At 45.8% G+C, this 23,371-nt stretch overlaps 1 protein-coding gene across 3 annotated transcripts in view; it reads right to left on the minus strand.

Annotated features, from left to right (window-relative positions):
* Positions 1-23,371, minus strand: part of COBL (cordon-bleu WH2 repeat protein) — a 960,165-nt gene that overhangs the window by 34,598 nt on the left and 902,196 nt on the right. For all 3 annotated transcript variants that reach the window (XM_078688123.1, XM_078688124.1, XM_078688125.1), the window contains 2 exons: positions 19,959-20,068; positions 8,272-10,370 (listed from right to left, as the gene is read on the minus strand). In XM_078688123.1, coding sequence (XP_078544249.1) covers positions 8,272-10,370; positions 19,959-20,068 — 2,209 coding nt within the window. The remainder of the gene's footprint in view (positions 1-8,271; positions 10,371-19,958; positions 20,069-23,371) is intronic.

Below are 23,371 nucleotides of genomic sequence, written 5' to 3' on the forward strand. Positions count from 1 at the left end.
CGCCCCCAAACCGAAGCAGCCGGGAGCCATTCGTCTGTGCGTGGACATGAGGCTCCCCAACACCGCTGTCAAGCGCGAACGGCACATCACCCCTACTATGGATGACATCATAGCCGACCTCAACGGGGCGAAGTGGTTCTCAAAGCTGGACCTCAACTCAGGATATCACCAGCTTGAGTTAGAGCCGGCTAGCAGATACATCACCACCTTTTCGACGCACGTGGGGCTGCGTCGCTACACCCGGCTCAGTTTCGGTGTCTCATCGGCAGCCGAAGTCTTTCAAAACGCCATTCGCGAGGTGCAATCCGGCCTACGGGGGGTGATCAACCTGAGTGATGACATCCTGGTGTACTCCACGACCCTCGAAGAACACCATGCCAACTTGAGGGCGACCCTGCAAAGGCTCGCCGATAGCGGCCTGACCTTACACCGAGCCAAATGCGCATTCTATCAAGAGTCAGTGGATTTCTTTGGATACACATTTATGAGGGAAGGCCTGAAAGTTGATCCCAAGAAGGCAGAAGCCATCAAAGCAGCCAGCACCCCACAGAGTCAAACTGAAGTCCGCAGCTTCTTGGGCATGGCCACGTACTGCGGCCGGTTCATCCCGAACCTAGCTGCCATTGCGGAACCCCTCCGAGCCCTCACCCGTGCTGATCAGAAATGGGACTGGACTGCAGCCGCTAACAAAGCGTTCCAGACCATCAAGGCCAGTCTCTTGGACAATACCACCATGGCCTACTTCCAGCCACGCAGGCGGACCGAATTGATCGTCGACGCCAGTCCAGTAGGGTTAGGAGCCGTTCTGCTGCAAGAGTACGGACCTGAAGAGTGGAAACCGGTTGCCTATGCCAGCAAGGCCCTGTCAGACACTGAGACCAGGTACGCCCAAATTGAAAGAGAAGCCCTGGCCATCAAATGGGCGTGCCAGCATTTTCACCTCTACCTCTGCGGGCAGGAATTCACGGTGGTCACAGACCACAAGCCCCTTCTGCCCCTCTTCGCGGGGACGTCACGACTAGCTCCCCCGCGCATCGAACGATGGGCTGTCCAGCTGCAGGGCTACAGGTTCAAGGTGGTGTTCAGGCCAGGAGCACACAATCCCGCTGACTACCTGTCGCGACATCCTGATGTCATCCCGCCACAGTCCCTCGCCGAAGACGGAGAAGAAGTGGAGGAGATCGTCCACATGGTCACGCAGGCAGCGTGCCCTGAGAACATGTCGCTCAAGGAAATTGGCGACGCCACTGCGGCGGATGAGACTTTGGTGAAAGTCCGACAGGCCCTCGAGGGAAATCGCTGGGCCCATTTTCTCGACGGCGCCTCCTGCCTCCGACCGGAAGTGAGTCACGCCAGACAACAGTTGTGGCAAATACGCAGTGAACTAAGCATCGGAGACGAGGGAGTGGTGCTACGCGGACATCTCATTGTCATGCCCGAAGGACTTCAGCAACGGGCCCTGAGCCTAGCCCACGTAGGACACCAAGGTATGGCTAAGACAAAGGCCCGCTTGAGGAGTAAGGTGTGGTTTCCCGCGATGGATAGCCAGGTGGAAGCAATGATACGGTCCTGCCATGCATGCACGATCACTGGCGGTGAGCCTGCCCCAGCACCCGTGCTCACGGAAGAAGCACCCCAGGCACCGTGGGCGCAACTCAGCATTGACTTTGGCAGTTTCCCGGACGGACGGCACATGCTGGTGCTGGTTGATTCCTTCTCAAAGTTCCCAGTCGTGGAGGTCATAGCGTCCACTGCATTCCCGCAGGTTAAGAAAGTCTTGAACCGCGTGTTCGCCACGATGGGGCTCCCCGAAGAAATCAAGTCCGATAACGGACCCCCTTTTCAAGGAAGGGAATTCCAGGCATACCTAGAGGCTCTCCGGATCAGGCACCGAAAAATCACCCCGCTGTGGCCCCAAGCCAATGGGGAAGTGGAGAGGCTGATGCGAACATTAAATAGAGCCCTCAGGATAGCTGTAGACAATGGTGAAGACCCAGAAACTGCCCTGGACCAATTTCTAGGAGCCTACCGTCAGACGCCCCACTCAACGACTAAATGTGCCCCCTCACATGTACTGTTCAAACGAGCTCCAAGGGATGGCATCCCCACTGCGAGCACGGGGGTGCCGGAAGAGAGGGACGCAGAGGCCACACAGGCCCGGAGACAAGCTAAGAACATCAAAGCAAGTGTGCACCGTCACGCCAAAGAGCCAGCCATCCGAGAAGGGGACGCGGTCATTGTCAAGGATCGTCACCCAGGGTGGAAGTTTCGAACTCCCTTTGAACCCGAAGTATGGATAGTAGAACGAATGCAAGGAACCATGATTACAGCAAAGAGAGACGGCCAAACTGTAACGCGAAATGTATCGTGTTTCAAGAAAGTGGCCGACACAGCCGCCGGACGGCTGAGAACAAGAGGAATGGAGCCTGGAGACCCGGAAGATATGGACTTTGACCGTCTTCCTAGTCCGGCACCTACCCCACCACGAGAGGACACTCCGCCACGGCCAATGCCACCAGGCCCCGACATCGGGCGGAGTCAGACAAGGGCTGAAGAGGCGAGCAAAGGACCAGGGACAGCCCCGGCTGGGGTTGTCGAACTGCCATGGACCAGGAATCGCCGCTACAGTCTGAGGCCCAATCCGAGGCCGAGCCAACGGTTGGTGGACTTTGCCTTGTCATCCCCTTGACCACGAGTCTCAGAACGTGCTGGCTGAAAAGGACTAAAATAAAGGAGGGATGTAGAGAGCCACTCGGGCTCTCTCATACAATGTATCCTTTCACGCACGCACGCACGCACAACCTCGGGGCGGGCTCGCTCCGAGGTATAAATAAACAGGCGGAAGACCGCTCGTGGTCTTTCCGGCTAACTGGTCACTTGAGTCTGTGTCATTTATTAATGTACGTGTGCCCACGTGGTAGGCCTTACCTTACCACTTTACACATGGGAGGAGCGTGGGTCGTCCCAAGCATCCACAAATGGTTCTTGGTGCTTTCCCAGATTAACTAAGAATAGTAAAACTGATACAGTGTTGAAATGGCACGCCATCCCAACAAAGGCAGAACAAGGAAATATCTTCATTTCACCTTGTTATTTCCTCTTCCCATGTGTGCAGCATTTTACAGCAATCATAGAAAGAGGACAATGCCTATGAGGATTGTTTTTGTGCAGGAAGGTGTCCCTTCTTGCACAAAGCAAATCTTGACTGTAATGCAGGCACCCTTGCTCCAAGGTGCACGGGTCCCTGTGTTGCCATGGGCAGAATTCCATGCGCCCGTGCAGGGAGAGAGCAGGAATGCGTCATGTCATAGTAGATATGGCACATTCCGGCTCTCCCCGTGTCACGCAGCGCAGCAAGTTGTCTTGCTGCGTTGCATGACTTTTTAGTAAATCTGGGCCGAAGGGTATTTCTAGGCTGTATAAAGCACTAATGCTTAGCTCCAGTGACCCCCTTCTGACACTTAGGAAACAATGGAAGCAGGACTTGGGCATATTAGAGGAGTTTGAATGGGTGGAAGCAAAGATGGCTGAAAGACAAGTGATGATCCCAGCTAGGCTGCACTTTACCCAATTTAAATATTTCCACAGGGTGTGCTATATGCTGGAGAGACTGTGGGAAATGGGGACGGTGCCCAACACGAATTGCTTGACATGCAGATGGAGCATGAGCACCTTTTTGAATAGGCTGCGGGCTGTCCAGTTATGCAGCCTTACTAGTCCCATGTATTCACAACACTTGAATGGTGTTCCAATAGAAAGAAATCCAAAAGTGTCAATCTCTAAGACTCGGGATGGCCATAAGAGGGACGGAACACTTGACAGAATAGGTCCTGTGTTCCCCACGAGGGACACTGCCTTTCACTGGAGGTCTAAAAAAGCCATACCGATTGCAAAATGGTTGAGAGGCATAGACTGCTGCGCTTTACCAATAGATCAGTTTAAAAACAAGAGGCTGCCTTGGAAAGCATCATAAATTCTGGGGCCCATGGTGGGACTATTTTGATAACGTGAGACTGGTGCCTAAGAGCTGCAACATGGATCTGTGGGGCCTTTATAAACACTAGGAGGATTTCCGAGGGACCATGAGGAAACTGGAATGAAGAGAGAAAATCTGACCGTATGACCTGTGAGTGGGAGGTGTGGGTAACTGTGCTGTATTATATTTGCTGATTGGGTGTTGTTGCTTCATTTTTTATAGCTCTGATTTGTAAATGTGATAACGTGGAAAAATACTAATAATAAATGCCAATAAATAGATCTTTTAAAAAACAAGTGCACTTTCTGCTCGAAAAGGCAGAAATTCTGATCAGTCCCTAGGGGGAAACATATAAGAGAGCTGAGTGTTAGTGGCTGCTGCCGTGGAGCATCCTGTATGATAAGAGTGTGTTCCTACTGTACAGAGGAAGCCAACAGTTCACCCAAGGTCTTGCAAAGCTATTGTGTGTGAAGGAACTTTAAACAATGGCCTGTCTGCTGACTCCATTGCTTCCTGCAATTAAAGTCATGGATGGCTTGTCATGAAATGTGAACTTATTTTGGACCGTGACATTGATATATGTGGTCTTCTTGTAAAGAAAAGCATTCTTGATTGTGCGTAGCTCATGTCCTTTGGCATGAAATAATATTGCGACAAATCTGGCAATTGTGGTTTTAATGGCATGCCCTTTGGGCAAAAGTGAATTCTTTTTACATCATTCCATCAGCTTTTTACCGGATCTAGGGTTTCAGGTACTATTAATGTGTTTGCAAAAAGCGGTAGAAATTTGTCTACCAACTTTTTGTGACCACTAAAGTATTGTGCATACCGATCTATGCACGCATAGGTTGTTTCACAAAATAAGGCACACAATCCCACCATCCTCATGAATATTAATGTGGTAGGTCCCAAATTGCACCTCACTTCAAATGGTAGACCATCACAGATGGTGGCATGCTGAGGTCCACTGCCTACTCCTATGAAAAATCGCATTCACAAAGGGGAAGGGATCCGTTGTAGACCACTTCCCATTTGTGAATGAGTTACCACCTCCTTTGAGGTATTGCTAACATATGCATATTTTACGAACGGATTACGGTCGCAAAAATTTACTACATACCCTAACGAATCAGTATTTGGTTTCCTAAACCCAGTTAATGATTTGAAAAACCTTTTCCCAATGATTAAATGTGCTTAATGCATTTTAAAAAGGGTTTTAGCATTCACACACCCTTTGATGTACTGAATCAGAGGACTTGCGAATGCGAAAACTCTTGGAACATCTGGCCCTCTAGTGCCATATTTGGACCGTGGACATATTGATGCTGCTAAACACATCCCAGTTCTTGTGCTCTGAATATAACCTTGACAAATAATTGTCTAACCCCAACTGTCATATCTGACTTTAATGCAACAGCACAGTAACATGGCCAAAAACTGCAGCAGCAGTGCTGGAGTTACCCACTGAGAACTCTGGCAGTACCAGAGGGACCAGATTGAAAAGGCCAGCGCAAGAGCTGCTTGCTCCTGTTGCGACCAAAAGGACCAGGAGAACCACCTCACGTACTGGCCTTTACAAGATAGCCCATCTGGAAATGCCAGAGTGCCTGGCAGACCGGTCCAACTCTGTGCACCAGTGGTAATAAAGTCAGGTGTGGATTTACGCCAACCAAATGGCTGCCTCAGCCACATGTCAGAATAAACCTATAAACATGTTGGACATGTTTGAAAGTCTACTTCTAACATTAGCTAAGTCGCCCACAAAAGGTGTCGCTGAGCCTATACAGCATGGGTGTATGCTGTAAAGAAGAATGACATGCTGGATATGGAACTGGTGTTTGCCCACATTAACAGGGATCAAAAGTGATATTTTCGGCATAGGCTGAAGAAGCATTTCTATTCTGCTTTAGGTATATAATCCACATTTTACTAACTTGGCTTAGAAAAAAGTTCTAACGCTCAACTTCACAACATTTGCTTTTCATTAAACACCTGGTTAATTGGTGGCCTTAGATGTTCAGTATATTCGCCCCGTAAATTAATTTTATAAAATCATTGGCGGGATGCAAGAGCTCAATCAGTGAAAGTAGTCTTCCATCATTTTGGTTAACTCCCTTTCCCTTGGTATAGTGTTTGTACGGTAGCTTAACCACATAACTGGTGGCCTGCTGAAATAAATAGGGAAGAGCTCTGAGTGGTAACTTAGATGGGATAGGTTCTTGGCTCCCCACCACCCGCTGCTGAGGTTCTACTATTTCCTGGGGGATCCCATCTCCAGGGACTCCGAACAAAACTGGACTTGGGCCGAGCCAATGAGGGTAAGCCTGATACTGTCTGCTTGGGGGAGGAATGAGACTTTGGATACTGCTGGCCTTCTTAAGTCCCAGGAAAATAAAAGATAAAGAAGGACATCTTTGCAGAAGAACTAATTGGATAGTTGGAACTGGACTTTAGATGGACGATGGCTGAAGAGAATGCTTCAGTTTCTCTCCCTATATATTATGTGTGTCCTGGTCCCTAGCGGTCTGGAAGCTTTAGCAGTAAAAAGCAAGACAATATTCAGCAACCTGATAATTATGGACTTTTGGGATTTTTCAACCTTCTTCACTGAGACTATCGAACAAGGCACTATCTTGTCAGGTAAGATATCCAGATTTATCCCTCCCAAAACTTTTCCCAGCAAAGATCAAGGCCTCAATGGGACAGGGGCTAGATTCCAGGATTGCCTGGACCGAGAATTTCAAACCCCGAAAACGTGACTGAGGTGAAATGTAGTGAGGGAGAGAGGTTGAAGGTTGAGAAGGCTTCAGCAGCTATCTTTTAAAGTATTTCCCACTCAGAGATTTTGAGACCAAGATACAGGGTTTAGGAGGGACTCTAAACATGACAAACCGGACCTTATGGAACGCTTCATGACCACAGTGTCCTGCCTTGCTCTCCTGGAGGACTCTGAGCTCCATAAAACTGACAATGCCAAATATTCAAGGAGACAGTGAGGAAAGGAAACCAGTTGATCCAAGAGGTGAATTGACTTGAGAGGCTACATATTTCAAGTTAGTATCGTTCTGAGCTCTTGGTTGCCAAAACTTAAAATATCAGCAGCACCAAAGGTTAAGCATATCCAACCTGCAGGAGGTTAGGTCCCAAGTTACCACACTGGTGGATTTTGATGAATGAGAGACTGAGCACAAAGATAAAACTGATGAAAGGGGCAAATCATAGACCTTTACATGACCCATGATCTTCCTTGGTCTGGCACAAATGGCACCTAACTCCGAATCATCCTCACCACCAAAAAATAGCATTGCTTTTGACTTTCCCATTGTTTTTGTGGGTGTTTTTTTGACATTTTCTTAAAAATATTATTCCTGATACTCTTATCTGATTTTTATTGCTTTGGTTCTATTTAACTAAATACAGTTTTCCTTTTACTAAATTGGCTTGGGGTTTTACTTTTTGGTTTATTGACTAATGTTGTTTGGGTACTGCTTAAATAATTTCCTCACATTTTCACAAAGAGAAATCTGATGCCTTGAACCATAGCAACCAGCTGTATGCCTAGGATTCTCTGGTGAATAGTGATTTACTCAGCAAGACACTAGATTACAAATTTTGTGGGAGCTCATCTCCATTTCACCTCTGTTGATAATCCGAAATCTCACACACTTGCTTTGAGGGGTGTAAACAGGCTTAACAATTCAGATTGTTTATGTGCAGGAAGGGAGACCTTCCTGCACATAAACAATCTTCCCCTACAATGCAGGTACCATTGCACTATGGTTAAGGGTGCCTGCGTTGGTGCTAGGCAGCAAAATTTAGCGTCAGCGCAGGGAGAAGAGCGCGGTATTAAGCCAAGGTTGATAATGCCGCGCTCCGCCACTTCCTAGTAAATTTGCCCTATAGTTTGTTAAGTTTTAGTCCAACAGATCTACTCCTATCTGTTCATTTTGTAAAATACTTCAGGTATATCTAGTGAGCTATACCTGGAGCATTGACACAAAATGTTCCTACTATGTTTAAAATGTACATGGAGGCATACAAAGATTTACCCAAGGTGCGCATTTGTGCCTTCTCGTATACAAATTTATCTAAAAGTATCACTACTTTTCAATATTCTGTGTTTGGTGTCCCAAGGACAGTGAAAGTTAGATGACTTCCCACCATCTCCCTCTCCATCTTCTCTAGAGTGATCTACTACTCCCCACATACATAAATGAAATAAAATCAGCCATTTCTGTCTAGCACATTTGTTATTGCAAATTACCTCCTTAGACCCCAAGTTGTTCTCACTTTACCTGAACTGATCGGAGTCTTTGCTTCCCTTCTCCCGACTGGATAGATTCCATTAGTGCTGAGTGCGGTGAGGTATCTTTTTGTGCAGGTTTTTGTACAACTGGTCGGAACCTTTTCTTTGGTCCAAACACACTGTTCTCCGCCAGGGTATCAGATTCCAAGCTTATCCTCCTTGGCAAAGCAACTGGTTTATTATCTGTGTTTTCGGTGGCTTGGCCACTTGTCGCACCAGAATTAACAGCAAATGAATGCTTTGCATGCCCCGTTCTTGCACCGTTTTGTTGCCCACCTTCCGTTGAACTGGATAATACGCCTGAAGAAACAAGCGGCAGGCAGGTAGCCTGGGAATCCTGGGCAGACAAGAAGTCTACATCATCATTAGCCTCACATCTCTGTGCCAGGAAAGTGTTTGATACCTTAGCTGCTGCCTCAGAGCTTGCATTGTATCCAGGGATTCTTTGAATAATGGGGTCCCTATATGATGGCTTTGAAAATTGAGCATTGATGCTGTTGGAGAAGGTAGTTTGGTTTCTGTCATAAAATGGCTCAACTCTATTTGTGTTCTTCTCCATTCTAGAGTCAGTGCTCTGGGATACTCTATTCCATACTGTGTTTTTAAAACTGTTACATTCCTGACTGGTGCCCCTTATTTCATCCTGGCGCTCCACTGGCGTGTATTTTGATAAAATGATGCATTTCTTCTCTTTAGGTTCCAATGTAACACTTTGTTGCCTGTCTTCGTGCTTTGGTTCTCCTTCAGTGGACTGACTCTGTGTCTTTGTGTACCTTGTGATTGCTGAGGCTACGTACTGGCTGGATGTCCTTTTGGAAGGCTTTAGAAAGGAGAGGTCGCCCTTCGCCCTACTAATTTCAGCAGCAGTTGGCATTTTAAGTACCTGAGGTGGTTGGAACTCTTTCAGGTCAGATTCCCGCCAACTCATCTTAGAAGGAAGAGTTTGATGATAGTCTGTCTTTTCTTTCAGAACTGTTACTTTACTTTCCGTGTCTTGGTTATGAGCCTTAGTTGGTGTGGTGGGTGATAATGGCTTTTTATGTGCTTCCTCTGTAGAGTTCTCTATTTGCTTTTCTGAAGAGTTTGATCTCCAGAATGCTTTTGCTCTTCGAAGTAAAGAGCCTTCTGTGTCATTCGCAGAAGTGTCAGGCGTATCCTTTTTCTCAGGGGGAGCATGCGGATTCACAAGGTTTCCCAACTCATCTATCTTAATGGCACTAGAAGAGAGGGTAACGCCTCTGTCATACTGCTTCACACCAGGTTTTGGAGGAACAACCTTAAAGGTGGTCAGACCAGCTTTCGGCTCATAGCTTTGCTGCCACCGCAGGACGGGGGCTTTAGGTTCATCACTAGCTGTTGGCTGGATGCGTCCAAGATCAGGCTCAGTTTTACTTTTAGTCCATGTTCTTCGGTTGCCATTTTTGTCAAAATGGATACCTGTGTTGTTCTGAACAGGGTCGAACATTGGAGAGCATGCCTGGGGTGTTTGTTCACCAGTAGTATCCTTACTTTCAGAGGCACGCCTTGGGATTTCTGCAGTGAATTCATTTTCAAATGATGATCTATGCGACGGAACTGAATCACTGTGCACAACTCTGAAACTGAATTTACCCTCAGTGGAATTTTCATTTGTGTGATTCTCATGAGGGTAGGTTATCCCATTTAGAGAAAGATTTTCATGTGATGACCTTCTGACTGGAAGATTCCTATTTGCATTGGACATTGTGCTTTCTGAAATACTGCCATTTGAGTGGGAAATTCTACTTTCTGATAGATTTCCATTTGTGGGTAGTTGACCGATCACTGACGACTGTTTGTCGAAAGAGACTTTGATATTGTTTTCTTTAATGAGGTTGCCCACAGGCTTGAGGTCTTTTGAGTGTGCATATGTTTTTGGTGTTTGCACTTCTTCCTCATAACGTTCAGGACAGTAGTTGCTGAAGTCAGGAATTTCGTCGATGACTGTTACGGGAACTGCGACGGCCACGTCTATACCGGGTTCATCATCATACTGGTAGGGGCTGGAGACTTCAGCAGTTGGGCTGGATTCGGAGAAGCCACTGGTGCTGTAGTCATTGTCTTCCATGCCTGCATAAAAGGAGAAAAGAGAAGTAATACACAGGAAAGTAGGAATGGCTACAATTATGCTTTGCAAGTTACTTCTAAGTACACAATGAAATAATGTAGGGGTATATGCGTCATTGTAAATACCGGTATTTTTGCATTTGGGATGCATCAACCCAAATGCAATCTGACAATGTAAGTAATCATAAATTTTACGATTACCTAATTTAGGGAATTGCAAATAGTGATTCCCTAAATGCAATGCATGATGCACTTTAAAATTGCGATTTTGCAATTTGGGATCGCAAATCACCATCAATTTAAAGCTCATGGTAATTTGCGAAAACTTTGAAAAATGCACAAAAGTGCATTTTTGTTCAATGTGCCATGTTACGCACATATGTGTGCGCAACATGTGATCACATGCAAATTTCAGGGGTGTATCAAGGTGGCCTTTTGCCCCCTTGCACCCTTGAACTTGCATGAGCAATTTGCTAGTACCTATTTGATACTCGCATAATGCGCATGCAACTCCCATACATTCCTATGTGTCTCTAGGCCCATAGGAATAAATGGGAAGCTATTCCTTAATTGTGAATCACAAATTTCAATTCGCAATTAAGGAATATGTAGGGATTGCTAATATGTTAGCGAAACCTATATGCATAGGCAATTGCGAATCCATACTTGCGATTCCTTAATAATCGCAATTATGGAATCTCAATTGATTACAAGGATGCATGTGCCCCGTAGTCTTTTCAGCAACAGTCTAATGCCACTGCTAGAGAAGATGGCAGATCTAACTGAACTATGAAACAGACAAAAAAGAGCAACATTGACCAATATTTGATATTTATGAATAAAATAGAAATGAAGTGGTCCTTAAGAAGGCACCAGGACCGTGTTCAGCCTTTACCCAGCAACCTGACCCGAAAGACATCAAACAAGTATGCTTGCTGTATACATGTGGTATCTCTATACATTAACATTTCTAATATTCAAATCTGTTAAAGATCTTGTCTTTCTCCCAGTATTGTAAGCCATAACCTGCCCACACCTGGGTAGATCTTTCAATGAGAAACCTTACATCACTGCGCCAACCCTAAACTCATAGACGACTACAGAAGACCTCGGTAACTTCCATCGTGGACCCATTCCACTGGACGCTACCCTTCCTCTGCCTAAGGTCTGCCACCACCCTAAGAAAATTTAGACACCATTTCCTTTACAGTGAAGTTCAGCCCTGGGCAGCTTTGGGCCCAAAGGGGCAGACCTATTCAAAAGTAGTACAATGCAGAGCAGCAACCAAAGCTGCTGCGCAGCAGTGAGCTAGGGGAGAGAGCGTTGCAGACCCACATTTACTCAGATATTGCACTGCTGCTCTCTTCCCTAGTGCTGGCGCATAAACAGGCTGTCTTGCGCCACTCATACATCTTTCCACCAAAGTGCAACGGTGTGTATATGTGATGTCTAGCAGGTTTTGTGCTGGAAGGGTACCCTTCCAGTACAACATACTAGGCTTAGAGTGACTAACTTTAAAACTTTGCACACACTGGATGTGTGCTCTACAGTGCAGCCCACAAGCAATGTGATAAAAGGTAGGAGAAATAAAAACATTTCTCCTTGTTAGCGTCAGCCGCAAGGAGGCATTATTTTTGGGCACAGAGTCCTGTTTACCAATGGCACGCACGTTACTTTAATGGCTACTTTGCAGCTGAACAAAAAGTTGTGTTGGAAAGTAAATTCTTTGCACCCCATTGTATGACTTTGCGGAGGTGCAAAGTGTAAATAAATCTACCCCCAAGTTGTTCACCCTGAAGGATCTCCCTCTGACATCTCCAGTACTTGGTAAACGCAGCCCAAGTTTTGATTTATCTTGGAGTTTATTACTCACCATCTTCTATATCCAACAAACATCTTCAGCAGCACACACTGCTAGTTTCAATCAAAGTTAACCTCTAGGGCATAGTAGTTATAGATGGCCAGCAAATAAATACAACCAATTGTACCAGTACCACATTTCTCTCATTTTTTGCAGACCAGTACAATGGGAGTAAAACAGAAGAAAAGCAAGCATTGGCAAAGTCAATAGGCCTCGCCTTTGCGAGATATATTGGCTTTGCTGGAGTGGAGAGGAGTAAAGTGTTGTGTTGATTTGTATAGCTCGCTGATCACCTGAGGGGTATCCAGGCGCTGGAGTAGATGAGTAGGCCGATCAGGCTTTCGGTTGAATAGCTAGGCCTTCATTTTCTTGCAGAACTTGAGGAGGGGTGGGGAGGACTTGATGTGGCCTGGAAGGTTGTTTCAGGATTTGGTGGCGAAGTAGGAAAAGGAGCATCCTCCTGCAGATATGGGCCATGTGCGCGAGGTGGAGTGAGGCTGAGTGCAGTTGCTTGGTGGGTTGGTGGAAGTTGAGACAGTGTTTGAGGTAGGCAAGTCCAACGTTGTGGAGGGCTTTGCATGCATGGGTGAGTAGTTTGAATTGACTTCGCTTCTGGATTGGTAGCCAATGTAGTGTTCTCAGGTGAGGCGAGATGTGAGCGTTGCGGGGGATGTTACAGGTGAGTCTGACTGCAGCGTTCTGGGTGGTCTGGAGTCTTTTTCATACATGATGCCAGAATAGAGTGCACTGCTGTAGTCTAGTCGGCTGGTGATGAGGGCCTGGGTGACTGTGCATCTGGGGTTAGTGGAGAGCCAATGAAATATGTTGTGGAGCATATGTAGGGTGATGAAGCAGTAGGAGGTGATGGTGTTCACTAGTATGACCATTGTGAGCCTGTCTTCCACAGTGATGCTGATGTTTTTGGCATAGATGGTGGGTGTGGGCGGTTGTTCCAGGTCTATTGGCCACCAGGAGGAGTATCATGGAGAGCTATTGTTCCCGAAGATTGGGACTTCAGTTGTATCTGTGTTTAGCTTGAGGCAGTTCTGTTTCATCCAGTTTGCTATATTGGACTTGAATGTGTTGAAGTTGGTCCTGGTGGTGTGGCTGTTCTCTGTGAGGGAGAGGATGAACTGGGAGTCATCTGCGTAGGATACAAGGTTGGTTTTGTGGGATCTTATGACGTGAGCGAACGGTGCCATGTAGAGGTTGAAGAGGGTGGGGCTCAGTGATGATCCTCGAGGGGCTATGCAGATGAGGTGCTTGGGTTTGAGGTGTAGGGCGGGTGCCTGAATCGCTGGGTCTGGTCGGAAAGGAAGGAGGTCAACCAGTTATGGGCTGGACCATGTAATCCAGAGCTGTGGAGTCTTATGACTTATAATGTTGCAGAGAGGGTTTTTTTCAGGATAGCTGTGATTTCTTTGCGTTTCCAGTTGTCTTGGAAGGTCCCACTTTAGATGGAGGTGTTGATGATGATGCAGAGGTGGGAGCTGATCAGAGTTCCTCCTAGGTTGAAGATATGGTGGGGGCAGGAGGGCCCCCGAGGGGATTGTTTTCATGATTGCAGTGTGACTTCTGGGGGGAGGAGTATCCAGTTTGCGATCTGGTGGTCTGATTTAGTGGTGGTGGGCTGCTGGTTGATGAGTTCTTGCATTAGGGGTTGAAGTTGCTGTAGATGTTGAAGATTTAGTTGTGGAAGAAGTTGGAGGGGTTTTCACACAGGTCTTGCGAAGGGGTGATGGAGTTGGTGGCGGCTGTGGGGTTGGAGAATTCTTTGATGATGTTGAAGAGTTCCTTACAGCTGTTGGAGCTGTTTTCTAGTCTGGGAGCTAGGGCTGTTCTTCTTGCTTTCCTCTTTGAGTTGGGTGTGATATTTCCTGAGTGCAGACTTGTAAGTGTTTCTTGCGGTGGTGTCCTGAATGGTCCTCCATCTTCTATACAACCGTTTGCAGAGTTGTTTGGAGTTTCTGAGGGCCTCGGTGTACCAGCTGGCTCATGTGTTGGTTCTTGAGTATTTAATGTTCTTTGCGGGGGCTAGGGTGTCTGCACTGGTAGTGATCCAGTTGTTGAAGGCTTTGATGTCAGCATGAAGGTCGATGATGAGGTTTTGTTGGTGGGCTGTTAAGGTGTTGGTCAGGCTTTGTCCTTTTTATTTTTTTCTAGCTGTGTCTGAGGTTGTAGGTAGTCTTAGGGGAGTAGGGTTAAGGTATGTCAATGAAGAAGTGGACAATGGAGTAGTCTATCCAGGTGAGTGGAATGAGGTGGCTGAACTTGACCTTGTTGCTGGCTGTGAAAATAGGGTTGAGGGTGTATCTTGTGTTGTTGATGAGTCCCTGGACGATCTGGGTGAGTCCTCGGATCTCAAGGCTTTTGAGTAGGGCAGTGGAGTTTTGATCGTTGTGGTCGTCGAGATGGAAGTTGAGTTAGCCGAGTAGGAACAATTTGTTTGAGCGGATGGCAATGGGGGTGATGAAGTCAGTGAGGAGATTGTTGAAGGTGGTGCGTGGTCCAGGTAGACTGTAGGCTAGGGTGCCTTTGATGGGGGTGTGGTTGCCGGTCTAAAGTCAGAAGTGCATGTGTTCATTGAAGGTTGTGTCCTCATCAGTGGAGGTGGAGCAGGTGACGGAGTCCTTGTGGAAGCTGGCGAGCCCTCCTCCTGGTTTGTTAGGTCTTGCCTGGTGGGAAATCTAGTAGCAAAGTATAATGGCTATGGTAATGGTGGGGGTGCCGATGTGGGGATTAGCCAGGTCCCTGTCAGGAAGAAGATATTCTGGGAGTGCACCACAATGGTGCCCCAGATCTTGGTGGTGGGCTTCTTGAGAGATCTGGTTTTGAGGAGCATGCATGCCATGAGGTGTGTGTGTGGCATGTGGGGAGTGTGTGTTAGTCAGGTGAAATGGCAGTGAGTGCATGAGAAAGGTTCTAGCATGGAGCGAGGTGAGGTGTGGAGGCAGCTGGTGCTGCAGTCTCCAGGGCTGAGAGCAAGTAGGCTGGAAGCAGTGCAGTGGCTGCATTTGGTTGGAACAGGGCCTGTGGTGCTAGGCACAGTCCAGGCCTGGATAGGCACAGACAGGCTTCCTTTTGGCGTGCCCACTGTGCATTTGCTTAGTGGCCACCAGTAGGTAGATCCTGGGAGGAAAACACAAGGGGCAGAGGTTGGGCTAGGGATGGGTTGGGCACAGGAATCGTGAGAAGACACACAGGTAAGAAGTGGGGAGAGCCAGGAGGTGGTAGAATGCGGGAGGTGGGAAAGCACAGGAGGAGTGAGGGCGGAGAGCAGGAAAATAGAAAAAGCGGGGCACAAAGAGGTACAAAGCAGGCACAAAGAGGCAAGAAGAAGGAAAATTTGGGGCACAAAGAGAAAGAGTAGAAATTGGAAACCAGTCACAAAGAGGCCCAAGAAAGAGAGTGAGAGTGGGGAAAACAGGCAGAAAGAGGCCCAAGAGAGAGAAAGAGAGAGTGGAAAGTGCTATATGGGTTCAGATGCTAAAGAAGGAGCGAATACATGGGGAGGTAGGAATTCGCAGGAGAACAGGCACGAAGGAAGAGCAGTGTACAAAGAGGCACAAAGAAGGAAACAAATGTTGCAGTGGGTTCACCTACGCATGCCAGAACTTGAAACTCGCACACAAACTTCTGATGGAAATTTGTTTCTATACCTCACATTGTGACCACTTTGTGTAGCACACTGAGCTGTTGATTCCTCTGGCTGATTTCAGCGTTTGACATTCCTTTGCCAAAGGTATGCATACCTAGTACAGTTGCTTTCGGTCTTTTCAGGACAAAAGATTGACATGTTAAACCCTTTACCAGCATGCCCAGATGGACTCCAAAGGCTCCCTAGTGAAGTGAAACAGGCCATTATCTGAAATGTGCTCCAGGTTGTGTCTGTGTGAACAGAAATGTGGACAGTACAGAAATGTGTCTTAACAACACTTCAGGATACATAATGAAGGATGTCACGCTGTCTGATACGTCAACGTTTGGGAAAATTTGGAGTCAAGGTTTTTACTTCGTTTTAAACCAAATGTAGATATAGCGCTCCTTTGGGATAATTTTTTATGCCTTAAGTCTGAGGAGAACCTCACTTTATCTCCCTACCCTGTAGGTAACCCCCTCAGTCCCTTTCCCCATGCCCAGGTTGATGACAGCAATATAGAGTCTGAGGGGGTACAGAAGTGATACCAACTTACTTTTCTGTGAAAATGCGTCTAGGGACTTGGGTAAAACAGGTCTTCTTCATTTTCATATTGTTTAAATGATCATCGCGGTTCACAAACATCATATATAGTTTTTCCAAAATTATTGTAAACACTGAAAAGAGTGAGGAATCAATGCTAATTGCTCTCATTTTCATTGCACCTGTCATTAGATAAATGATATCATCTTTTTTAGGGTAAATAGCAAATGTAGAATACGGGAAGGCTGCTGTCCCTCTCCCCCTTCAAAATAAGGTTAGCTCCTTACTCACTTCTTCCTCCCTCCCCATGCTTTGTTTCTAGGTCCCGCCTGATCAGAAAACATTCAAAGTTTCCATGAAGACCTCTGGAGATTTATCAAGCTAATGTTGTGTTGGCACAAACTTCCACAGTGCATTCTAGGACCAGGGAAGGCTTGACATTGGCTGACTAGAAACACAAATCTGTGAATGCACTGGTAGTAATTAGCAGTAGCCTGCTGACTACCTGTGACTACCTGTCTGTCAAGGAATGACGCTATGAAGGTATGTCAAGTTTTCTTATTGATGTCTTGGGAAAGGGGTGACGTTTTTCATTAGCCAAAGTCCCAACCTGAATGTAATGGTACAAGTGAAAGGTGCTAAGAATCTCTGTAAGATGGCCATAGATGGGAGCAAAAAGCCACAAAGGGCAGACAACAATACCTGAACAATCTCAAGCACTTGACTGAAAATTAAGATAAATGTCTAAATAGGTAAGCAGTGCACCAAACCCTGGATGAGCAACAGGGCACAAAGAAAAGCTGATAACAATTTTCAAGAAGAAATCCAATTGGAATCTGGGGCAAAAATCAAGAACAAAATAGTAGCAAATGGGCAACGTATGTGTTGAAAAATAAGAGAATGAATGCATTGCAAGGCAACCATCACTTGTCAATGCCTCCTTATATATGTTTCAAACAGGAACAAATATCATAGGAAAAAACGCAATCCTTCTTGAACTGTGAACGTAAAGCAGTAATCCCTGGATACATCACCATCTTGGAAAGGGACATTCATAAGCATTAGCCACATTCCATTCTTCCAAAACATGGCTTCGACTAGGCATAGAAAGAACAACTCCCACTACTGACATATATTCTCCACTGCTAATCTCTGCACTCCAGCCACTGTCCTTTCCAGCCAATGCTCAACTCTAGTCGTGGAGCACCCCTCCAAGTGACTGCAAAACCGCTAGTGAATGTCAGGTAGAATGGGCATGTAGCGATGCTCTGAGCACATAGTCCAACGACACAACAACAGACTGCACAGTAAGCACATTGTTTTCTTCTCAACACCTGCTGTCTCAGGTAAGCTCTGGGTGGATGTAACACTGTCAAGTACTGTCAATTCAAGCTGCAGTACCTCTCCATCCTATTGAAGACCTCTATCAAAACAGATCAACGTAAATCCTGCTGCATGGCTCCATAAACCTGGCACTGCGCGATACCCATTGCCTCAAGCCTGAATCTCTGCTGAAGTCCCACAAGTCTTCGCAGCAGCTTATCTTAACTGTGTAGATGCTTCAGTCAAAACAAAGAGTCTAGAGATGCTGACACAGGACTCCAAAAAGCCCTCTCGACCCTTCACCAGAGAACAGTGGAGGGATGACCATGAAATGAACATCCAAAAGTGGAGGGAAGAGGGTTGTTGCCTTTGCCTAGTGAGCACACTCCCTCTGTGCCAATGTTTCCACCCTGCAATGGTTTAATTTTGGAAGAGCCCACCGCAACTGCCCGTTCTCCATACCTATTATATTCAACCTCTTGTGGTGTGAGCACATGGTTAACATCGGTCTATGTTCCCTGGGTGCTGGAAGCAGTATCTCCATGCAACGTTTGAGGTGGCTGGGCGGTGTGGGGACCAGCACGCAAGTAGCCTTAGGTACATTATATGGATCCAGATACTTCAGAAAGGGCTGTGAAGGCCTAGTACATGACTGTGTTACTGTGGATCTGCACACACATTGCAGCTGTACATCAGACAGTCATCCGTCTCCATCAGTACCTAGATCTTACCACAACTGAGGAGATGTTTACCAACAATCATCCTTGATTAGTTTGATTCTAAGTGTGCTGTATTTTATAAAAGGTTAATATGCTTTGTATATTCGGAATATTTGCTGTTAGTTTATGTAGGTTATTTATTTAATCAAATGTATTGTATTTTTGCACTATTTCATTGCTTATTCGATCTGGGTGATTCTCATTTTTGACTTCTATTTTTATACAAGACTATTATTTTATATACAATGATTTCATTGTTTACTTCTACTCAAACAAGTTACCCAGAGTCAATGAGACTTGACAGGTCAAATTCTTGTTGCAGACCGAGCACCCAGGGTACTGTATGTGGTAAACCCCACTAGTCTCACTTTTGACAACTCCAAGCGTCAAGGAAAAGAACTGATACAAACATTGCAGTTTCCTACAGAAAAGGCACCTGTTACCTGATAGCACCATGCAGATAAACCCAGTTAAGGAGATGGGAGGTGTCTGGAATCCAATGAATTGAATCTCTTGTTTTATAGTGATCTGTTACCTGTGTTGCTTTATGTCATTGTTTGGATATGTTCTGTTAATATATTTGTTGTTATATTTTTATCTATTTTGTATGCTTCGATAATGCCATACATGTGTAATATGACCAACAAATAGAGATATTTTAAAAAAAGAAACTGGGCTAAACAAAATCCAAACATATTTCAGTTTCAATTACTGTCAACTGTTTTGCCTGTTAAATGTGAGGTCCCAAGAGAAGGGTCTCAGAACTACTTCAGTAACTTATCCGAGTCTATCCAGGGCCATTGGAATTAGGTGAATCTGAACCTGCTGAGTTTTCTGGAAATTTTTGATTTATTTTACCTGTCATATAATCCACTATCGGGGCAATTTGAATATTTCAACCACAACAAAAACATTGTTTTTAGCTCAAAAGTTATTCACAAAGTGTGGTGTGCTATGGCACAGTCTGGGCAAAGGCAAACTTGTCACCTTTCAGGTGATGTTTGCGTGTAGTCTGGAATTATACTGGTATTGATTAGGTGAAACTTCTACCATGATAGTATTGTCAGTTAAAATGAAAAAATAACCCCATAAAACCCCCACACAATCCATTTTAGTTTTCCATATGATTTGCCTTTTCCTGCTACATAATTCAGTCAAACTACCCTCATAATATGGGCATCTACTTTTGCATAATTCCAATGTTCCTGAGTATAGCAGAACCCGCAGCAAAGTATTCAAAAGGTTAGTGGCTGATTGGCATTTTTGTACCTTTGTCAAGCACATCTTAATTGGCACTTGGGCACTTTTGTCAACTACATCTTGATTGGCATTTGTGCACTTTTGTCAAACACATTTTTATTGGCATTTTTGTACTTTTGTCAAACACATCTTGATTGGCATTTTTGTACTTTTGTCAAACACATCTTAATTGGCACTTGTGCACTTTTGTCAAGCACATCTTAATTGTCATGTGCGCATTTTTGTCAAACACATCTCTAAAGACCAACCTTCCGAGTCTTCATCCAGGTCAGCTAGGGTTTGTTCGAACTGGGCAGTAATGAACATGTCTTCCTCCCCGCTCCTGACTGCACTCAGGTCTTCGTCTCTGCTGACTGGACTGCAAGAAAACACAAACAAAGTTCTAACAAAAAAACTTCCAATGGCCTGCTTACGTCAGGCTAATGTTGCTACTTTAGCTCATTATTTGTCGCGGAACTACTTGCGCCACAGACTTCTGAACTCCTTTGAGGACTTGTTATTAATTTACCCACTCATCGGAGGAGCACAATGCCAACAGGGCAGCTTTGCTGCAAAATACATTTTTCTGTTGAGAGCTTGGCTTCGATACAGAGAAAACAAGAGAGCACTATTCTCGGGTTCATGGCAGGACACGCACCCCGCAGAGGTAAATACTTATTTACCGAGTTCTGGTGTAAGTTAATTTTCAACCAGCCTGCATTCTTTACTTACCTCTCTGTAAAGCAAACATCAGAGGACAAAAGGATTTCTAAAAAATGTTTGTGCCCATTTCACATTTGCTGGGACACACTGGTTCAATTGTGTGCACCGTCCAATATTTACAAAGCCCACGTGTCACTCCCAGGACCCGGATGGAGCTTGCAAAAAATGTGAATACACCTTTAAGCACGAAGGAGGTCAACCATAATTTAGATTAACTTGGTATTTCCCCAACACCCGAGTAGATTTATGTGGGTCTTGATGTGTTTACAAGATGTGATTGTATTTTAATAGACGAGCAACATTTACAAAGCGCTGACCCAGCCTGCACGGGGTCAGCAGGATGAAGGTGACACAGATCAGAGGGAAGCATGTGGGTCTTACAGAGGGACTCCTGCCAAGAATCAACCACCAGAGCAGGGAGGGACCACTGGGGTCTGAGAGCGCCTGGGAAGTAACATTCTGTTCATAGGTGATGCCGGGAGAGAGCAGAAAGGAATATTATCGATGGTGCAGAGCTGAAACATTCAATGACCAGGCAACACTTCTCTGAACAAAAGCAATGAAAATAAGTATATATATATATACCACACATTCTGCCCTCTTGTGGGATGGCGCACTCTGCCAGCAACGTGCCTCCATGGTGAAGGCTGCAGCTTCAAAGCACCTCTTCCCTGTGCTTAATTGCCCTACGCGTTTCGGAATCAACTTCCTTGTTCACGGGCCCAGCTAGTGATGAGGAAACAGCAACAAGTAAGATTTCAACTGCTTTTATTCGACTAGCATGCCTGTGTAGGCGTGTCTTGATAGTCCCAGTGATAGCTGGTAAATGCAGTCCGTAAATAATGCCCCAGTGGGTGTCGCCGTGAGCCTTGCCACAAAAATTAAAATCCAAGTGGATGGAAAGGAGCATGGTTGAAAACGCTGCTGTTAATCCCTCACCTTCGGGCACACTGACAGTCCTGAATGACGTGCCGAAAGACACTCCAGGGCCGCACACGTGCGACGGGCCATCCCGCGACCAAGGCATGGCCGCTAGAATACACCACACATTCTGCCCTCTTGTGGGATGGCGCACTCTGCCAGCAACGTGCCTCCATGGTGAAGGCTGCAGCTTCAAAGCACCTCTTCCCTGTGCTTAATTGCCCTACGCGTTTCGGTATCAACTTCCTTGTTCACGGGCCCAGCTAGTGATGAGGAAACAGCAACAAGTAAGATTTCAACTGCTTTTATTCGACTAGCATGCCTGTGTAGGCGTGTCTTGATAGTCCCAGTGATAGCTGGTAAATGCAGTCTGTAAATAATGCCCCAGTGGGTGTCGCCGTGAGCCTTGCCACAAAAATTAAAATCCAAGTGGATGGAAAGGAGCATGGTTGAAAACGCTGCTGTTAATCCCTCACCTTCGGGCACACTGAGAGTCCTGAATGACGTGCCGAAAGACACTCCAGGGCCGCACACGTGCGGCGGGCCATCCCACGACCAAGGCATGGCCGCTAGAATACACCACACATTCTGCCCTCTTGTGGGATGGCGCACTCTGCCAGCAACGTGCCTCCATGGTGAAGGCTGCAGCTTCAAAGCACCTCTTCCCTGTGCTTAATTGCCCTACGCGTTTCGGAATCAACTTCCTTGTTCACGGGCCCAGCTAGTGATGAGGAAACAGCAACAAGTAAGATTTCAACTGCTTTTATTCGACTAGCATGCCTGTGTAGGCGTGTCTTGATAGTCCCAGTGATAGCTGGTAAATGCAGTCCGTAAATAATGCCCCAGTGGGTGTCGCCGTGAGCCTTGCCACAAAAATTAAAATCCAAGTGGATGGAAAGGAGCATGGTTGAAAACGCTGCTGTTAATCCCTCACCCATCCCACAAGAGGGCAGAATGTGTGGTGTATATATATATATATATATATATATATACACTGCAGAAAAACCTGACCAGCCTTTACAAAAGCCGAGGGAGAACTATGGTGAAAGCTCTTTTTCACTATGACTGATTAGACATGCAGATGCAGTCTGTAGATGAACCAGAAAGGCGTGAGCCTAGAAGTCTTTCTTCTTTCACAAATGGACATTACACCATCTAAAACAGAACCCAACACTCTAAGATACAGTTCTTCTGAATATCATATACATTTGCTTAAGAGGATGAAGGCAAACATAGAATAATGTAACATTCACTTTGCGGTAGAGGTTTCCTATTATTTCTTGCCTCCTGTATCTGGGATGCAATCAAAGTATTATATAGATATGAGAATATAGCACAAATGTTGGCTCAGAATGAGGGTAGGTGCAGAGTAGACTGTGGACTTGCGTCCTAGCATACAATGGCACCACTAACACAAAATGCGTGCCGTTTGCATATGGACCCAGTGAATACTGATCCTAGAAGTAATACTTCTAATTCGTCCATGGTATCAAACTGTGTATCAATGCTATTGATTAATGGCTCAATATAGCCTCTAGGTGGATTTGAGCCAGATCAGTGCCTAGTCTCAAACAACAGTGAAAACTTCATCCCCACACAAAACTATGCCCCTGGAAAAAATGTGGAAATTGTGCCATACTGTACTTTACCCCACAGGTCAGTTATTTGAAATATATTCTTTAAAAATGCAAACTTCTTCCATCAGGAGCATAATGCCTACTGTATTTCTCTTCCGACTGCATCCCTATTTGTTCACATTCGCTGACACATGCAAAAGGACATTCAGGGCATGGAGCCATGTCATTCTTAGTGAGGGCTTAGCTATGAGCACACAATAAGAGAGATCATCTCTCCAGGGCGAATGACGTTCTAACATGAGCTCTTCTCTAGGCCTCTGAAATATACTTTTGCTTCATACCCTGCTAATGCAATATGTTGAGTAGGCTGCCAATGTGCAGGCTTTGCAAATATACCATCATCAAACAGAGTCTGGACTGAGACGGAAAATAGACTCAGGTACCAAAATATAAGTGGCTCC

This window comes from Lissotriton helveticus, chromosome 4_1, assembly GCF_964261635.1.
Source record: "Lissotriton helveticus chromosome 4_1, aLisHel1.1, whole genome shotgun sequence".
Classification (NCBI taxonomy): Eukaryota; Metazoa; Chordata; class Amphibia; order Caudata; family Salamandridae; genus Lissotriton; species Lissotriton helveticus.